Below are 20,825 nucleotides of genomic sequence, written 5' to 3' on the forward strand. Positions count from 1 at the left end.
CTTATGACAATTCCTCCAAAAGGACTCACGAGAATTTTGATCCAGCATAGGGAGGTCAGTGTCAAGGTAGAATACTGATTACGGCAGCAATTTTGATAGAAAAGAAGGCAGTTTTACACGCTATAACGTTCTGCAAAGTGGACTTTTAAGCTAAACATTTCTTTCAATTTTCTACACTTTGTGAGCTATTTAAAAAGCTCCATTTGTAACAAACTCATCTCTGTTTAAAACTCCCTTGGCCGACAAGTTTTCGAAAAGGAGCAGAAAGATGAAACAACCAACTCCTAAGTTTACGCAATTTTTAGCAGATCAGCTTCACTTTCAGGTCCATGTCCAAAAGAGGAATCCTTAGGTAAGCAATTCTCTGCTGAATGTTTTGTTTTCTTAACTGGATTACAGAGATTACCATAACTGGAAACGTAAGTTCTTCACTGTAAAGACAGTGAGTGGAGGCATCCTCAGCCTCAAAGCTTCCGCAGGTGATGCGACTCAGCTATGCTTTAGCAACCATCAATTTAGTTGTCAGATAACCTAGATAGTAGGTGACCAGAAATATAGCAAGATGGTAAACTCATTCATAAGGAGAATACCCCTCCCTGTATACATGACGTTTTCTTCAGGGACAATTCGCAAGCAATTTTCAATCCACCAGCAAAGAGGAATAGTTAAATCCTAAAGCTCACAAACTACAACTAAATACACATAATTTTTAAATGATCGGCTGCCCGTTTGACTTCTTATCGCTCCCCTAACCAACTACTCAGTGCTTTTTTCCACCCCAATGATCCTTGATAATTGGGAGCTTCTTGATAGATATTCGTCCTCAGAGTGTACATGCATCCTAAATGTGTTGCAAGCATCAGCAACTACTAAAGCAGAATCAAGGTAGGTTTTCAAACAAGTAAAAGAAGTGGTGAAGTGACTAAGCAAGACATTTGACGTTGGCACAACCAAACTGTGGTTTCGTGTACACCAAGAAAAGATTTACTTTCAGAGAGTGATCAAATTCCTGACCAAACACCCCTTCTCCCACTCCGGTAACAGGACACTCATGACTCAGAGAGCTGTGGTTCGGTGCGGTTCCGCAATCTGCACCACACACACACCGCGGGTCCACCCCACCGTGCGCGGTTGAACGCGTGTGAAAGCACCATCACTGCTGGTTACAAGTTTCATGGGAAAGTGTGTGTGTGTGTGTGTGTGTGTAGAATTGGGCAGAAGTGTTTCGCAACTTGCCAAAGAGAGGAGGAAGAGGGGGAGCCTAGTCTGGCAACTTAGAAGTGCATGTCTACTTAAATGCTTCTAAAATACGGAGCACTTTTAAAGTGGACCAACGGGTCCATTCCTCTTATTTGACGAATGGCCTTGTAAGGCCCTTTGTGGAATGCATTTCTTCATTATTAGCAAGCTTCACAAATACTGTATTCAATTTTGATAAGGAAAAATGTTTTAAAGTTTACGTTTTTAGCATCCACGATTCCGGTGGCACTATCTTAGGGTCATGGCGCCACCCCTTTCAGTTCATTTAAAATTGGGCTATGTTCAGCTCATAAATTTATGATGTCTTCGATGTGAAATTGGGTGCCGATGTGTTAAGTAAATATTTTACTCAAGTTCTCTTATAAACATACCGCCGCTCGGCGGCCCAAAACTGTTTAGAAGTTGGCAAAATTTGCCCTACTGAAGATGGAAAGCTTATAGTACGCTTTAAAACGAAATATGGTAGGAATATTTCTCCACTATTAGCCTAATGATATAAGTTTATTTTTGAACCTTTCAAACCACACCCTATTCGGACAGTTTCTTTGATCCCTCTAACATGAAATTACATGGAATGTAGAGGGCAATAAACCCTCAGTAGAGGGCATCTCTTTAGCCGGACATGCGTCTAGCTAAAAACTAGCGGCCAGTTTCCCGACAACGTCAACTAGCTTTTGTATTTCCATCTGTTCGACTTTTTCCACTTAAAGTGAACTTCCTGATCATTTGGCAAAGTAAAATATTCTAACTTAGCGCAGAACGGGACCTTCTGGTTCTCTTAGGTCTTTCAGAGTTGGCTGTTGTGTTTGTGGGTGTGTAAATCAAGCCCGGTCCTTCTAAACGAGTTTTAGTCCAAATTCTATGCTTATGATCTAACTTCTGGACCTAAGTAAAGTCGTTCCTATTAGTGATCTAGACGAATTAAAAAGGAATGAAAAGGATAGAACTGTAAACTGAATAAAGGGAACCACTCATAATTTCATAAAATATGTAAAATCAGGTAATATATGATTAACAGTTTTATTAGCAAAAATAAAGCTTAATCGAAGACATTGTCCGAGAGATTAACAAATAATTATTGCCCCTGCCTTTGCCAAATTTTTATTAATGGGTTGTATACAAAATCGGACAGGCCTAATTCAAAATGCCCCAACCCACCCTCCTTTGATTAACGAACTAAACTTCCTTTTCACTTCTTAGAAATTAACACCACTTTAAGTAGTTCACCTTTCCATGCAAACAAGTTAAACAGTTGCATACAAAATTCGCCAAAGCAAGGGACTTTTTTCGCCGAAAAAACAGCAAAAGACATCCTGCTTCAAACGAGCTGGAATAGACCCATTTTTCAGTGTTGGAAGGTATCATTGCAGATATATTTGTGAATTCTAGAAACTAGGAGACATGAAAGGAGGGTCTGTCGTAGGAGCGACGCCGTGGTGATATCATCCTTAAATTGAGGGCATACAAGGCCTCCGTCTTCGTTGCGCAGGCCACACCTGTTCCTACGCCTCCCTTTTATCGCCTTCATTAAAATGTTTACGAAGGGAGAGGGAGTAAGTACATTAACTCTAGGCTAGAATTTTGATTATTTAAAAAATTCAATTAGTCGCTCTGGAACTGAAAATATGCGTGCTTTAAATAAGTCAATAGAAAAATTCCCTTTTCTGCATTCCAAATAAAAAGGTGGAATTTAAGTATTTTAAATTCCAAATTTCACCACTAGGCTAATTACTGGAAGTCTCACGAATCCCCAATTAAGGCGACCTTCTCAAATTTAATGCTTCGTTTTTCCCCAACTAAGCATTCTACATAGACTTGACGGTCAGATGGGCACGGCAGATGGAGAGGGGGAGAGGATCGAGGGGAGGGGAGGGGAGGGGAGGGGAGAGGGAGGGTGGGGTACTGTTATCCCAAAGACAGCCCCAACTGTCATCGCTTAATGTGCGCTAATGGGATGTCGTAACAACCGATCCACTGAACAAAAGGGAGTCTGAAATTCGGAAATGACGGTAGTCCCACTTAAATGAATGAGGAGAAACGAGGTGGAGACTGCTTTTGAGCGTTTAAAATTGGACCAACTCTCACCTCTCAAGCGAAATATATAAACAATAAACAGAGGAGGACTGCACAATAGCTTCAACGAAATGCGATTTTCATTTGATTAAATTGACAAAGGAGTCAATAAATCGATTCGTTCGATTTACTTCTCCAAGTCATGGCAACTGAGATGCAAAATGCAGCTTTGTTGTGTTTGGGGAGAATGGAATAGCGCTGCTTGAAACAAGATGCAGTGAATCATTCTTCACCCTCGCTCTCCACCCGTCCCCCACCACTCCCCTCCCTGGCAAACTTGTAATGCGGAATTATTTAATGAATCATATTTCTCTCTCTCTCACTCTCTCTCCTTCTTTTTTACCAAAGTTCAAAGTCATAAATCACACGTTAAGTCGAAGAGCTAAATGTTAGTTTTTAGCCTTTCTCTCCCACACAGGTTATCATGCTGCTATACTGGCAAAAAACGATGTGATGGAGCGCAAATGAGGGAGTAAAACAGTATGGAAAGAGTCCAATTTAAAGGAACAGGTATTTACAATTTTTTTTGTTTCTTTGTCAGGTATCAAGTTTGTTAGAATTTTTAAAATTGCACGCACCCCTCAGAGGATCGTGAATGTATGTAACTGGGTTGAGGCGATTGCTGTTCAATCTTTCCTACGGAAGGCACGACAAAATTATCTTCACCTAATTTGTATTAAAAATAAATTCTACACATACAATCATATTTGGAATTTGTTGCGTTGGGGAGGTTGGTTAAGTAACGCTGGTAAGCAATTTTATCAAGAATTATACCATACAAAAGACAAAGCTGACGTAGCAAGACCCCAAAAACGTGGATTTGAAGTTAGCGAAATCCTTTAGCCATTACGTGGAGTTCGAAGCACCTTCCAGACTCACTTAAATAAAGAAGTGCTAACACTAAATAGTAGCAAAAGTCAAATAAAATCTTTTGCTGTTTTAAACAACTTTTTAGCCAAACTTTGTGTCTAAAAATCCTAAAAATGCAAATTTATTTTTGAAGAAAGGAAGGTGAGATCAAATATGAATTGGATTGATTAATCGTTTTGGATAAATAGCGCATTTACTATTCGGATCGTTGAGAAAATTGACTGATGTGACCAGTTCAACTACCACTAGACTGTAGCGCCTCGAGTCTTTCCTGGTGCTGAAAGAAGTCATAAAATTATGCCAGAAAATGCACTCTAGACGTACAGAAGGGCTGGGGCCTACTAGCACGACTCGAAGTTCATGTTGCCCTGTAGATGGGCAAGGATGGAGCTTTAAAATCCGTGATACCCCTCTCAGTTTGAGCGCCTTTCTGGCGTTTTCAATGGTCAATCCACCATAGTGACCATTACAGAGTGATTGGTGACGCAAGAAAAATACCCATGAACTAACCCTTCGGGCAATAGAAACCCCTTGCATTTGACAATTTAACTGAATCCAAAGTTTTATCCTGTTTTAAAATTGTGTTGGAGGGACAAAGGGATGTGCTGGCCAACTCGCGTGTCTATCGCTAAACGTCAGAACTCTGGACTAAAAAGCAGTCATTTGACAAAAGACGGGGTTTAAAGTGGAATCTTAAGAATAAGGTATCGCATCTAATCCTTCTTGCCTCTGTTCTCGCTTCAGTGTTGTCTAGCTCTGCACCGCTTTGGGTTCTATCGGTTGCTAAAGAGGTGGAGGAGGTATCACGTTCACATTGCGTTGACATCTTCATACAGATACAGTAAGCAGCTCTTTAAAGAACTTTTCCTCATGGTTCTTAGCTAGCATGGCTTCAGTTGCTAACACCTTTCCTGCAGAGCACTAGACGTCATTTTCAACCCTTCTGTTTGGGGGTTATCCCAAATTCTCCCATATGCAGCATACACCCTTCTTCTGTAACATTAAGGTTTAACATTGAATGATAGAAATCAGGGTAGTTGTTCTTCAGGAAAGCTTTTGCTTTCCGCTGCCACCAATGTAGCATTCCGAGTCGTTCCTGGCTTCGAAAAGCTAAGCCTTAAGTGTTCGAGAAACCGAAGCGAAGAGTTAAACAAATGACCACAGTATTGCAAGGCATTTTCTATTTACTGCATTCTTCTAAACTTAACTAACTTGTTTATGATACAACTTTGCACATGGACAAACGTCATGAACTGGTGAGACGCGTCACAGAGGCGTAATGTTGAGCTCCGATAACAGTGAAAGTGTTAATTAGTCAGTTTAGCAGAAACACAAGCTTGAAGCAACTTATTAATTGCAGGGTCCAACAATAAGTTGATTATTAGAGCTTATTAAGTAGAGAGAGGACTTTTTTATTTCGAAGGACACATTAACTTGATGTCTCAGGCTATTTGTAGCACCACTTCTGAGGATGCCATGATAGTTGACACTGCTGCCATCGCAACTCGTCGATAGTCCCTTCAACTATTGAAAAGCTTTTCACTTAAAAAGGAATTTGAGAATCTTGGAATAAACTCAATTATTTAAGTACTCAAAGTGGAGTTCTCCCCAAAAGACCTCAAGGCAGCAATAACCACTTAATAAAATTCGACCAATATTATTATTATTAGCTTTTCATAGTGCTTAAAATCTAGGTCTTCAGCCAAAACACGGATATCACGATGTCGCATCCAAAACCACTAGGAAGTTTCACTCACCAGGTAATTAATAAGAAAGGATATGACAAAGTCGTGAGAAATGGAAAACTTTTCGCCCTTCACTTTTAGGAATCTCACTTTTTGTATTCCATGAGCAAGTAATATTGACAAGTTGGTGAAAACATTACTTAGTTGTGTATTTTTTTAGGGCTTTAATATTTGAGCGGGAAACAAGTGATCCAAAATTGCTTTAGATGAATTTCAAGAACTGAGTCCAGGGCCTTCAATATTTTTAAAAAGGATCTTATTTACACTCAAAAGTATGCCTTTGTTCTGAAGTTAAGCAACCCTTATATCTAAAAATCGTCCCAAATGGTCGTTAATATTCTGCAATAGACAAGATTTCAATCGGCCACTCGTTGAGCTCAAAGGTTTTTCAAATGAAAAATTCCCCAAGTCTTGTGTGTACATACTTATTAATCAAAAGGAGTTAATAAATTCCATAAATTATCAGAAAAAAGCACGACTCTTCATGTTGATTAACACAGAGAAGACATAAATAATGCTGGAGGGGCTATCTCGCCTGTACGAGGTGGAGTGTTGCGCTATTGTGAGTGTGGTCATCTAGCGCGGCACAAAAGGAGCCGAACAAATGAAATATTCAAGGCCTGTGAAGGGGTAGAGTGGAGGGCGAGGGGACGGCTCCATGAAAGGTGAGGCCGTGCCATTTTTGAAGCAGCAGGCAAGCGGACAAGCAAACGCACACCCCAGACATAGTGTTGGGGGTTTCAAGTGAGTACAAAGAGAGGAGGGAGGGGATTTGGGAAGGAAAAAGAGAAAGGGAAGCCAAGAAGCAAAAGATAAATTGCCATAATTACTTTCTGCTACATCGAGTGCTATCTAAAGTTGTGCTTATGCGTGTGCGTGAGCGTGTCTGCATCCTGCGTACAGACTTGTTGTGCCAAAAAGGTAGTGTCTGAGGCAGGACGCCTGGTGCTGTCCAGTGCCTGCGTCCAGTTTTTCTCCTGCGGAAGAGAAATATAGCAACTACCAGGTAGAGCTTTAATTTATGTCCACAATCCTTATAACTATTTTTGTACTGGGAGTTGTTTCATATCTTTCATGTGCAATTTCCAAGTAACTCCTCGCACATGATGTCCGCAACTAAAATCCTGTTTGCTTAGCTTCGTCTAATTAAGAGTGATTGGAAGTTCCTAGGTCCACCATGAATTCACAACCCCATCCATCATGCTAAACCAACAGAGTCAATGAGTAAATCTAATGGCGATTAAAATATATCAGTTTATTAGTAGACTTTAAATTAAAAAAAATTAATCTCAGGGCTAATAAATGCCTTAGGGCAGAAAACTCCATACCTCAACATTAAATTTATGCAAAGACATTACCAGATAGATAACAGCAAAAGCAACCAGGCACTTGGGTAAAACACCAGAGTCGGTCGGGAGGGAAGCCAATTTCCAAGGGGCAAGAACAGAGCTAGAGGTAGAGAAGGGTCGTTAAAAATGAATAAAGGTGTAAATATATTTTCCTCTTTGAACTGAGCTATTTGATCTGCATATGTCATGGCCTTCTTCCTGTGCGTTTAGATTCCAAGGTGCGATGGACCACCAGATGTGGGACTAGCAGAGGATATTTTGGGCCACTTTACTTCTACTAGTTGATTGTCTTACCACAAAATTGGCCTCAAGCAGGGAAAGTACTATTTCCAATTTGTATAAATGGATTTATGCTGGAAGTTTTACCCAGCCGAGCAAGTTCTCCTTGCCTGTGACTGCCAAGTTTTGCAAAATAAAAAAGGAAAGGCGTACCGGAGGATTCCGAGGTTTACTCAAAAACCACCATCTCCAAGACCGCAGTAGCAGGGCTTTTTTGAAGAATCCCTTCTTTTTCACTAGGAGTGTTTTCTATTAACTTCTCCTTCTCCCTCCAACTCCCTCTTCGCTCTGCTTAGCTTGGCAAGTAAGTAGGCGGAAAATGATACAACGGTCTTTTCAATGTCACCTGTTATAGTGATACGAATGAGACTCCATAGGAGAAGGAGAGTCCAAAACATGTATGCAAATCTAATGAAAGTGATTTATGAAAATTAACAAAAAATTTATGCCATATGCTCCAAAGTTTACTCAAGATAAAACGTGGGTCAAATATTCAGGAGTAATTAGAGGGCTGAAAACATTAATTCGGCGTGTTTTTTATGTGCAGTGGTTGTTTTTAATCTCGTAGTTTGATCTTGGCTAAAACCATCATTGGGTATTTGAAGGCAGGTACAGTTGTAAATGTGGAGCAGAGGGAGGTTTAGCAATTCACTCACTTTTAAATGTTTTGCAGTGGACGAACGCGGGTTAAGGCGCAACCGCCTCCCAGCACAAGCCAGATGGACCCTTTTCAATCTAGCATCCGCCCCCAGAATCTGCCAGGTTTAAGTACGACCCATTAGTTGAGTGAACTAGGACAAAATTTCTGGCCATTAAGGTCTGCGGGGAAGATTAACCACCACAACCAGGGCTTTTTACCTCCAGTGTAATATCAGTAATCACTGTTTACCAATTCATCTGCTGCACAGAAAATCTGTTTAAGTTATGGTTTAAAACGGGACTGATCTGTTTACGGCAGCGATTTACCACAAACTGATGAGGAAAGCATGTCATACATTTGTGACGTTGGCAGTTAAGGCGCCATGGATTAAATTCATAGTCCATTAAAAAATTTCCTTCTGACAGGCGATACTAACCTTTGAAAATGAACCATGTGGTAGCTGAAATCAGAAATGAATGTTGGTAATTTAAGTGCATATTTTTGGTGAATTACGCTGCGCCCTTATTCGTAATTCCAAATAGTAAACATGTATTAAATGACTTTGTTAAGTAAATAAAAAGATGACAAGGATAAGTCATTTGGCTAAAAGAATGCAGTATGTCAGAGAAGCGGCAAACGGTGGTTCTCTAATGCTAATCACAGCATCATTTGGCACTGATACCTATCCACCTAAAAGCGGATAAAGATTACATCTACAACGACCATTAGGGACTCACGCACACAATTATCGAAGCGTGAAAGAAAAAGTGAGAGCTGATTTGCTGGTTAGAGAAGGGGAAGGAGGAGATACAATAACAGTGCTGCCATTGCCATGGCATGTCCCGCCTCGCAGCTCGTTTTAAGCGCTCCTCCGGAATGTACTATTGGAGTAGGACTGGCACGAAGCCAAGGTCAATGCAGGTTTTTACCGAACTTCGGTCGCGTTACAATGGTTGCTGAGGTGTTAGCATTGAGAATGTATTTCTTCACTACTTTTTACCTGCAATCTTAGCTGAAGTGACACAGCGCTTAGCGTATAGTGGTAAAAACGTCCAACTGATTATGTGAAGACGGTGGATCATGAAAAAATCGTCGCATAGGGTAAACCACTTTGTCTGCATCCCATCAAATACTGCTAGTACTGCGGCCCCAAATAATGCTTTGGCAAATTGTAGCAATTATCAGCATTCGTGAATCGTGTGTTCCTCCTGTGAGAATACGTCGCCAACTCTTATTGGTCGAGGTATGGTTCAGTCCATTAGCTAAGAAATTCTAAGATGGATGCAAGGGAATGGAATGGGTCGTGATTTATAATTTAAAATTTCATTTTTCATATTCCAATACAAAGTTATGTTCCTTTTACCCCCAGACAAGTGAATACGCAAGGTGAATAGCATCGGTACTGGGAGCCATGGACTACGGCACAGTGACACTGTTGGATGTAGATAAAATGAGGAGATAGGATAGGATAACCAGCCGTATATTTCCAACAGGGATAAATTGCCAACATTTACTACGAAATTTGCAAGGTAGAGTTTGCATTCACTTTTGTAACAGTTAAGGAGTGAACCTTGGGGAATGCAAAATTGGGGAGAGCAAAGCAAACCCTGATTAGCAATTTTAAAGCTAGACATCACTAAAGCTAGATATGAACGGTTTGAATCTCTTTTTCCGTGACAAAAGCTTATTTCACAATATTAATTTGATTTTTGTAAATCTAGCAATCCAGGCTTCCGGAGCGAGGGATTTAAAACATTCAGCCACTTCTTATCAAAATATGAAAACGCAGATAAAGGGATCGGAAGCAGTGAACGATGGGATAAAAGTGAGAATATTTTTATTACAGAAAACATGCAATGGAACCTGTCACGATACTTAAATGCTTTTCTTGTGCGAGACAAGTGATGTTTTCACAAATAAATTTGCCGAAAGCTGAATTAAATGTGTAGTGTATTCAACCATTTGGTAAAATCTATATCATTTCGATGTATCATTTGCTACCGTAATACAAATGCTCAAGTAGGGAGCAATTTAAAAGTTAAGATTGCTTCGAAACAGTTCATGTTTGCTATGAATCGTATCCAAGGTAAACTATGCTGAGGCGATTGCATCATTTACGAAATAATCCGTCAAATATCTGAAGTCAGTAGTCAAAGCAATAGTCGTTTGAAGTCGATGAATCTGTCGCACGGAGAAAAGCAAGTCAGCCTTCCAAATTTGTCTGATGTAGGACTAATTCACGTAAATGAGAGCCGACTAAACCGACTGACTAATCAGGAGCGATTACTCATTTATACTCGGACGAAAACACGCCGAGAACACACACGCGCGTTCGAACCTCATCTGTCAATGGTCGTATTGTGCGCTCGTCAAGCGAGGGGGAGGGGGGTGGGAGACTAACACACAGAGCGCCATGGAGAGCGGTTAGATTTAACCAGCAAGGAACCGGATGTGCTGATAATCTGTTGTGTTTGCACGTTGGCTTATTCTCCCCTTCGCGTTTCGTCTCGCAGTTAGTCCAATCACCTCCTCCACTTCTTTGTTAGGAGCATGAGAGGTCACTGTCCAAAATTTAAAGTGAAAGCATCAAGAGATAAACAAGAATTATCACACACACACACGATTGAATTCGTGTGTGAGTGCGTGCGTGAGGGTCCTGCATTTGACGGAAGAGCGGCAACTGACTTAGTACAAGGAAGGGACCAGAATGTCTGAGTCAGGTAAAAAAGAATCCAAACGAACTGTGAGTGAGTGTGCGAGCGAGAGAGGGGCGGGCTTTGTTTAACAAGAACTCGGTTAGAAGCTGTTGTAAAAAAACGACTTTGTGTGAGACATCAACAACTCAACAGCATAGTGTGAATGTGACAAACACACACGCGAGACATGATGACTATATGACAAGAGTGTGAGGGCGGGTGACTTGTCTGAAACCGCGGCTGATGCAGTGTAGCCGAAAGTCGGAGGACGAACTAAGTACATTTATCTGACTATTTGTTCAGGTCATTCCCAGGTGGTAATTTCATACTATCATGGTTTGGGGACTGCGAGATATCGCTGGCTGTACATTAGTAATATATCGACACAGGTAAACCTTCCAAAGAGCATTTGATACTGAAGTTTCGCATAAACGGAGGCGTATAACAAGTGGATGTCTAAAGGTGATCCAAGGTACAGTACAACGACGGGATTTAAAACCGTTCTGAGCTGCGCAATTTAGGGGTATAAACTTCTAGGAGGGCGGCTCTGCGTTTGACATTAATGGTCCTAGCCCTACTTGTCCTGTTCTTAGTAGAACGTACAAGACATGAAGGGCTCGATTCTACATAATAACCGAGCAATCAATCTTAAAATTGCGCAAGGGTCAAATTCTTCTGTGTAAGGGGTGATAAAGAAGCAAATGTCCACGAGAATGGCTAGCACACGGTGGATGTCAAGGCACCGATGAACGAAGAATACTAGGCTTTCTGGGTGTTTATGGGATGCTGAAGTTGATCAGAGAACTGCATCGGAAAATGCGGTTATGCTTCTTGAAATCTATCCATTCTTTTTATGCAAAAACAGCAATTTTGTACTATAGAACAGCAGTGTTCTCCTATTTATCGAATTTATGGAGCCCATGACACCACCGGCATAAGAACCTGTAATTTCTCACATTTTGGTTTTGCCTTTCCTTCTTAATTCGGACTTATCACTATTCTTAAAAGCGTTTTTAAAGGAAGTAACGCAAATGGGCAGTACCGCTGCGCAAAGCAATCTTTGAAGTGCTTCTGCAACAAATCAACCAAACGCGATGATGAAAAATTGCAGATTTTGACAAAGAAGTAACATTTGAGACGCATTTACAGAGATTCACGTTTGACACCGGTTTCTTCGCGATACGCTCTGCCTCAACTGTCTTAAATTTTTTAGAATATTTAGTAGCCATTTTCAGCTGCTGCTGCTACAACTTCTGAGTTTTGAGAATTGAAGGTGGAGGGAGCTTCTGTGTGTGCCGATAGGGAGCATCGAGTGTGTGTCAATCAATGCCACAAAGTTGTCAAGTTCAATTCATATCCAACTTTTTCAAGCATCATAGCTGTCAGTGATTTTAATTTTGTGCCTTGTCAGTTGGGTGTCATTTGGCTGCATGCATAATAACTTACGCCTAAATTTTGCCTCTAATCCCCTTGAAAGGTGTCAAAAATACCTGGGCCTCTGTTCGACCAATCAGAGTTGGGGATTAGCGTAAACACATTTTTGCCAAATGAAGGAGACAAAGTGGCGCGATATGAAAAGTTTTCCACTTAATGAGTGAAGTAAACTTGAGAATAGTCCCAAGTGCGTGATTACTTCAACCAGTAATTAAGGAGTCTAGTTTCGAATGACTTTGTTCCATCTTTACGCTGGTCTATGCAACGAACCGTTTCGTCAGGTGCGATTCATGGTTTTATGCGCACCAGTTGCCACTTTTATCTGTATTAATCAAGAATGGGTGTACTTTAGGAAGGTATTGTACAATGGAATTTACAAAAGGTCGGGTAAGTCAATGGGAATGATTAATGGTGAAAATACCGCACCCTCAATCATGTTAGCATGCATTTCCCAAACAACTAATGAGGAATTTAGTTTGAGTTGAGATTGGTTGCTTAACCATATCTGACCTATTTTCAGTAAAGTCGGGTTTAATTCGTCCCCAAAATAACAGTGTTAACGGATGAGTTCTGAAATATTTTAGATTTTTATCTTGTTTACCAATGGTAGAGAGCGGCATTCCCTTAAGGCTACAAACACACTTGGAAGCAAGACTTCCAGTGAAACAAGTAGCTCACTAATTCATCGCCCACTACCTCGGTGAGGTCGCATTTCTCCCGTCAATTCCCATGGATTTTGTAAATATTGCAGTAAGGCAACTGTTCCAAATACTAAATAATCAAATTGAATATATGCCTGAAAGGATACATTTCCGCGTTTGTAAAACGAATTCTGATTCTGAGACTTACTCCTTGTGGAAGTCGGCAACCTACACTCAATATGCTTGCTGAAGAAAATCGGCCACCGCATGCCAAATATTCCATTGTTCTAATGTGGCACCAACGCTTTGCATCGAAGTTATAACCTATCCAACGATGGCTCAAAAACAAAAAAGTGCGATAATTCTATACCTTTTTCACTGTTTTGGACTGATGCAACACAGTTTGCGACATGACTTGGTACAGCGAAGCACCATCCAATGCTGCAGGTCACGTGTTACTTCCGTGTAATACTGACGGCGGACGAGTTAATTGTCTGTTGTATTAAGCCACTGTAAAGAGAGTTTGCAAATTGGAAATGTGCTTTACAGGAAAGATAAGTCTACTAGGGTAAAGGCTAGGTTATTAAACTTGCAAAATGACTAGGTTTGCTCAAATATTGACCAAATAATCATGTTAAGTGGAAATAAGGTGAAATGAGGCTACTACAATTCACAGTTGATTGCCACTTTCTGACTGTTGTGCGGCGACTTCCTCCGTCCAATCCTTAATTTTGGGCCTTACACCTTGACGAATACATTTGCTCGCTGAAATTTCTAACTTTTTTGAGCTCTTGTACCTCTAGAACGAGAGGGCTATTTAAGCCTGTTCAGGAGGCTGATGGCATCCACCACGAGGTTCGCATTCACTGACTACCCCTCGCCTAAGAGGTGCATTCAAACAGGCACATATTGGTTGATCAGCATACCCTTACTGTAGTCAAGACTTATGAGCATCAAGCACGTTCGCCAACAGCGTCACGTATATGTGACGCCAAACTTCACTAATTTTTAAAACATGGACTAATCATTTCATTATAACCATTTGCTAGCCAAGTGGTTGAGTTTCAAATGGTTACTGATGTGGGATGATCTTCTTATTCGAAAGAGAACTATCACACTTTCTTGAATCTGAACAGCGTCAAAGGGCTCAACGATGCATGACACTTGGTGGCAAGGCAGATCAGTAAACCGCCTATTGCTCTCTGCCAGTGTGGATGGCGAATATGTCGCAATACTTTGAAATGTAAGCGCATACTGAGAATAGGAAGACGAAATACCTCAAAATAAAAGAGGTGGGCATCAAGAATTAGGTTCTGTTATGGAAAAGTTGCATAAAAATGCCATAGCAAAGTAAAATTAAGAAGCGCCATTGTACTGCTGTGATAAGGTGGGACTTATGTATTTTGTCATGAACAAATGGGAATAATAGTTTGCTTTACGAAAATCGCTAAATTTCTCAGTCAAAATACAACTGTCTGTTCTACTCTTCGTTTTGTTTTCTGCAATCGTAATTCCGCTGGGCGGCAAGGCCTCCGGGCCACACCCGTAGCCCTCGGGCCTTTTCTATGTCAGCAATACCTATTCCGCCCGAGTATTAATGTTTCTTTCGTCTTTAAGGAAGTCTCGAGGCACTACATTTTAACGAAGTAGAATTGCTTTCTTCGCGTCCTAAGCACAGTATTTTTGAGTCTAATTTAAGTTAATTACTAAAAATAAAATAAAGATTTATGCATACTTTCCTTGACGAAATTTACTCCAAAATACTAAGATGGCATATTTCTTTTAAATTTAATAGTTAAGGTTCTTGAAAATAAAGAATTTTATCAACTTAATTGAATAGAGAATAATAAATAGGGGCCTCCACAATTCGAGGCATTGGGTTACTATAGTGATTCCTTCATTATCCTCTGAATGGAGGAATTGCTCTTTGTTTCACACCCTAACCCCCTCTGAAAAATAAGGGATAGCGCAGCATGTGAGAAATTCACTGTACTTTTCATTGGATGTGATTGCCTTTGCAACTACCTCGACCCTGCCGGCAGGGGAGCAACGCCAACTCAACTCCCTTTTGAAATGATACTGTCTCCTTTACGCACAGACGGGCCCATTCTGTCTTGGAACTAATTAGGCTGTAGAAAAAAATGAAATGCACTGCCTCGCTTGTACACCAATAGCTTTCGACTATTAAAAAGTCGGTCCTAAACCAAAGTCTAGCCTTGTTACCTCCTCAATGAGAAGTATAACACTTACTGCCAGGAAAAGTCTTTTTTTTTAGTTTCTAAGTGATTCATCTTCAAAACGTGAAACACTTGTCATTGTGAAGCAGCTTAACTAATAAAAAAGGCCTTGTAATTTTTTAGTTCCTAGAGGGGAATCAGCACTTCGTAGGTGTTTCGAGGTGTGCGTACAGACTATCTTTTTCAAGAATGACAGTACCAATGTTCTGCTAAGGTGCAGTTTTATCAGACGTTTTTTTAAAATACACTCCTAGTGGAAAGGGGATAACGAGGGTGAAAATTAAAGGTCTATTTTCAATCGTGTTGCATAAGAAAATCGGGTTTTTCTGTTTAAGGGATGATAAAAGGGATATATTCCAAGTTCCCTCGTATTGTCAAATGGCAAGTGATTAGTAATGAAGGCTTGTCTCCTCACATTCCATCTACTTAACAATACAGTTGCTTGGACGACGAACATCTTATGAATACCTTACTGTTTTAATCTAAAATTTTATTTAAAATCTTTCAATTAAATCTTAAAATCAACTCCTTTTGGCTTTAACAACATAATAAAATCTAATAAAACTAATTGTCTCAAGCGGCGAAGGAATGCTTGGCATATGTCTATGATGCTGGACCCAGGACGCTGCACTGAAGTAAAAAAGGTTGCAGAGGCAAGGCAAACGGAACGCCAGGGTAATATTTAGATTGAAGAACCTGTATAGATCAACATACAACTTAAGCAAATAAACAAAGGGGTAAAAAATGTTCCGCAGCATGTCCTTTTCATCCCGTCTCCTTTCCAGACACAAAGGCCTAGAGAAGATAGTCGGTGAATCGGAGAAATTTATCGGCGTCTTCTACCACCAAAGCAATCAGCAACTTTTCGTCTAACCACCCAACTGTTTAGCAATTCAACGAACTTGCAGGATAATGACACCTAGTGGCAATTTTTTTCGTGAATCAGGTGGTATGGTGTCGTTTGTGGCAAAAAGTAGTTTGCTACTAAGTGCTTGCCCTATCATAGGTGCAGAACAATAAAATTATTTCAACATTTTTCTGTTTCACGTTTTTTCCTTCTCTAAAATGTGGCGACTCCAACAAGTGCTCCAGAGCACAAAATCTAACTTATAAGGAGTGAAAAGTTATCGTTTGCAGTTAACAGATTAATGACTAGTGGTATAGAATCCAAGAGGTATAGACTTCAAACAGGTTAATATTTAATTGATACAAGCGGCATTTATGGCATATTGTAGCACCATGAGTCTCTTCCAAAGACGAAAGAAGGCATAGTACTGAAACAGAATATGTGCAATACATTTAATGTTTGCTAAACTCTGTTTTGATAACGGGCCACTAACTGGCTCCCCCCACTGTACCCTTGCAGGAAGGCCTAACCCCCAGACCATGCCAGTAGCCTTAAACCCTACTGTGCGTCGGCAATACATATTCTGGCCGAACGCCATATCTTTATTCGTCTTCAGGGAAATCTCGGGAGGCTACACTTATGTTACTGACTTACAGAAGGTCTGAGTGGCTACATGGCGGGGCACGGATGCCAAGCAACAGGGTGAACGTATCGTAGCCATGCTATTTAGTGTCCGCATAACATAAACGAAGAGTTAAGCAAATAGCCAAAGTATTACAATGCCACTGATTTTAGTTAGATCCTTCTACTTTACCGAATTGGTACGTCATCTTAAAAATGAATAAACATTAGGAACTTAAGTTTGACTTTCTTATTGCAAAAGACCTAGCCGACATCTGTTGAAAGCAATAAATTCTACTTTCTCTGGCAGCAGTAAATATAAAATAATACGAAATCAAAATTTTTGAAAACATTTAAAATTATCATACGGATGACACAGAATGACATTTAGCCTTGTGAGTCACGCGTTTCGGGGATTTTTCTTATCGTCGAAACAACTTTTGTGCAGACTACATCGACTGAAGTAACAGCACCTAGTTAGACTGTGTGAAATAAAAGGCCTTTTAGGAAACACATACTTTATTTCACTTGCCCTGAAACACAGCTTAATCAGTCAGGGAAAATGATAACCGGCACAATTTGTTAATTTCCATCTGCTATCGAAGTGCGACGAAAGAAGTGTTGGGCTCTTTTGCCCTCACTCTGTAGGTGTTAATTAAGCCACACCAAATGCGGGCTAGGTTTTACATGATTAATGGCTGAAGCAGTTGTTTTCGGACATTCAAGTTAATTTTCCATCTTGTTTTTTATCTGTCGGTTTTCGACAACTAAGGTTGATCAGTGTCCTGTCTGTTAAGAGAGATGAAACGACACAACTTGATCAACAGTTGGGATGTTAAATGTTTATGAATGTAAATTTAACACAAACTGTACCCTCTTGAGTCTTGTCAGAAGTCGAACAAATGTAGCCACCAAGACAGAATACATATTTCCGACGTACGAAAGGACTTGGGGGTTACTGGTATGGCCCAGATGTCATGACGCTCAGCGAAAGCGCATTTCGAGGCGGCTTGAGTGCCTGCAAAACCAAAGCCATCACAACGCAGTCGGTGCTGTATAAAAACACCCACGAGCCAACCGCGTCGGTCAGCGAATTTCCATGTAACTGGGAAGATACTTGACCAAAATGTTACCAAGCCCTAGTGGCAATTTCACTGGAAAAGGGGCTCTGATCTGTTTTGGAATTGTGTTGGGGAAATGAGAAATGTGCTGGCCGGCCCGTGTGTCCCTCACCATCTGTAAGAACATCGACCTAAAAGTAGAGTCTTAGATTAAGAGACGGAACTGAAAATAGTTTCGTGGGCTATACAATTGCGCCTCTGTTCCTTCTTACCACTTCGTTCTCGCCTCATCGTTGCCAAGACATATCTATCAAGGTTCTGTTCAGCTAATAGAGATGTGGAGGAGGTATCGCGTGTTCTGTTAGTTGGCATCTTCATACAGGTACCACAGAAAGCACCTTTTTAAATGGTTCACGTCTAATATCGCTTCACTTGTAAGCAGTGTTTCTACTGTGGTAGTTGCCGAAGGTAGACGTCATTTTTAGCCCTTCTGTTGGGGTCACCACAGATTCTTCTATCTGCAGCATATGCACCATCTTCCATCACGCTAAGGCTTATCATTTAGCAATAGAAATAAAAGTAGTTGTCACCAAAGTAGCACCCCGAGTCCTTCCAAAAAAAGGAAGAAGTCATATTACTAGGGGAGATTATGCTTACTGGCCACGTATAGGAGGGCTGAAGGGCTACCAGCCTGGCTCGAAGGTCAGGCCACTAGGCAGAGGTACAGTGGAGGAGCATTAAGTGGCCCCAAAATCAGAACGAAGAGTTGAACAAACAAGCAAAGCGTTAATAAACACGAAATCCACAAAATTCCTCCATGCATAGAATGTCACCATCATGTATTTTGAATGTCAAAATTTGGTCCTATTTTATCGCTCTGAAATGAACTTCAGTTTAAAAGCAAAGGCAACCCTTTTTTTCCATCGTAATTGTACAATACACTATCCGATAGCAGTTTATGTGAATGGAAAAACAAGCTACGTTAAAAATGGTAAATATTTGCATTGTAGTACTAAGTTTTATTATCCTTTGAGAGTAAAATTTGGAGTGGCTGCCTAAAAAGACTCTGAATTAGAACTAAAAAATGCTGAATTACACACGTTTGATATAAAATCTGTATTTCCCATCTGCAAAAGCAGATATTTTTCCAGTCTAGGTGATTTAAACCTCAATCAACATTTCATCTGTTCGAAGTGGCTCCAGGCGCAAAGCTCAAATAGGATAAAAAACCACTTTTTGGCCAGAGAGTAAACTGAAGTAGTGCGACAAACTGGTAGCAAATGATGTAGGCTTTTCACGAAGTGGCGGTTTTTCCAGTCTTTTGAGGCAATTTCAAAGTCAGTTGATGCAGACCGCTTTTTAGCGCCTCCTGACAGCTGCGGACAAAAAAGTGGTAGTTTTTTCGCCTTCTGCTTGCAAATGACTTTCGACCGCACATTCCACTGCCGCGAAACGCATTACTCACGCCCTGTCACCGAACACAAACGGAATGCGCAGGACTTCGAGCCATTTCCTCCCCCATTTCGAGAGCATCATGGACGATCAAGACTGGTTGTACTAAGTTAAATCACTCTCAGTACTTTGAGATGTCAATTTAATTTCCAATGACATTTTGATGTCAAAACGCAACAGATCGATAGGTACCCGCTTGAGAGGCAAGTGTACTTTAAGGCTAAATTTACTGACTAGTTCTGTTTGGATTAGTTTAAGCTGCGTAATCAGTGCGTCAAGTATTACAGGCGGGCACTTGCCTTGCTGCACCACTTTTATGCGACTGTTAGCACGTCAACTACCAGGGCCTGTCTCAGAAGCAAACCGACCACCTCATCCCATATTTTTTAATCAACAAATATGACACTACCGCTCAGCCGTAATTTCTGTTGAAGTGATTTAAAGCATTCTAAATAAGTTGAAGAAATAGCTTAACAGACTCACACGTGAATGCAAAGTTAAGCTGTGGGTGGAAAATGGCCTCAGTGGTACACACATCTCACAAATGCCATATTCAAGTAATAAATATATTAGGTTGGTAAGAAAAAAGCACCTTTTACTATGCCACGCAAGTTATTTATTCTCACAATTAACTTGAGGGTATTTGCTTCTAATGGTTCTTTAGTTGTTTCTCAAATCCCCCAAACAGCATAGTGGATTTAGGCCGACTTTTGGTCGCATGTGCACGCCATCTCTCCGGAGGTACACATCGACGCAGTACTATACATTGGATAGATCTGACTTCTTCCATAAAAGGAGTGGAAAGTTTGACGCCCACCTTTACGAACCTGTTCTCCGTATTAACACCTGCAATGCAGGACTGAGCACTTCAACTGGTCTTTAAAAGACAAGAATAAGTGCTGCTATTTCTAAACCAAAAGAACCTACATCTATTTTTTAAAATTCAACCAACTTGCTTGTTGTACAATTTGGTATAACCAATTGTTATGAGAGGATAGGATAAGGAGCGCACGTTGTGGTTGCGGTATTGGGTTTATGTGGGAAAAAGCGAGTCGTTACATGACCTCGATGCTGGTAGCAAGCATGCCGAATCACATTACCCATGGGATATTCGTGTTAAAAGTTTCGGGTGACTTGTTATAACTTTACAAAGAGGTAAAAGGTAACGGACACTGAACTTTTATTTAATGAAGGCGTATTTATCATTGTCCGGACATCCAACATCCCAGCTTGCCATACACTGACACCGGAAATAAGCTTTTAACATTATAGAGTAAATAATTATACAATGTTTTGGTGTTTTACTCATACAGGTCGCAAGGCGGGGTAAAGGTTTCCGCAGAACTCCTAACTTGGTCATATATACTAGCGTTGACTTTAAACAATCCTTTTTCCGCATTGCAAAATTATATTTACCCTGGTAAATTCGTCTGTGATCTAGGTACCATCTGGAATGAAATTCAAACTCGACCAATTTAGCAAGAATTTCCCTTTCGTCAAACCCTTTTACCGTAAAAGTTAGTTTCGCATTCTCCCAGAGAAACACACTAAAGGCAGTAGCAGAAGGATGGGTGGCTAAGGCGGGGGCAGAGGAGGAGAGAAAAAGAGGAGAAAGCCGCA

At 40.6% G+C, this 20,825-nt stretch overlaps 1 protein-coding gene across 1 annotated transcript; it reads left to right on the forward strand. All coding sequences in view use genetic code 11, as the record gives it.

The window, feature by feature from the left end:
* Positions 1 to 14,210: 14,210 nt before the first annotated feature.
* EGR_03074 (hypothetical protein) lies at positions 14,211 to 16,097 on the forward strand (the record flags this gene model as incomplete). Its single annotated transcript, XM_024492323.1, has 2 exons — positions 14,211 to 14,230; positions 16,010 to 16,097. The coding sequence occupies 2 exons, from the start codon at positions 14,211 to 14,213 to the stop codon at positions 16,095 to 16,097; spliced, it is 108 nt and encodes a 35-aa protein (XP_024353249.1).
* Between the last annotated feature and the right edge of the window lie 4,728 nt (positions 16,098 to 20,825).

The sequence above is a fragment of the Echinococcus granulosus genome (assembly GCF_000524195.1).
Source record: "Echinococcus granulosus chromosome Unknown EG_S00015, whole genome shotgun sequence".
NCBI lineage: Eukaryota > Metazoa > Platyhelminthes > Cestoda > Cyclophyllidea > Taeniidae > Echinococcus > Echinococcus granulosus.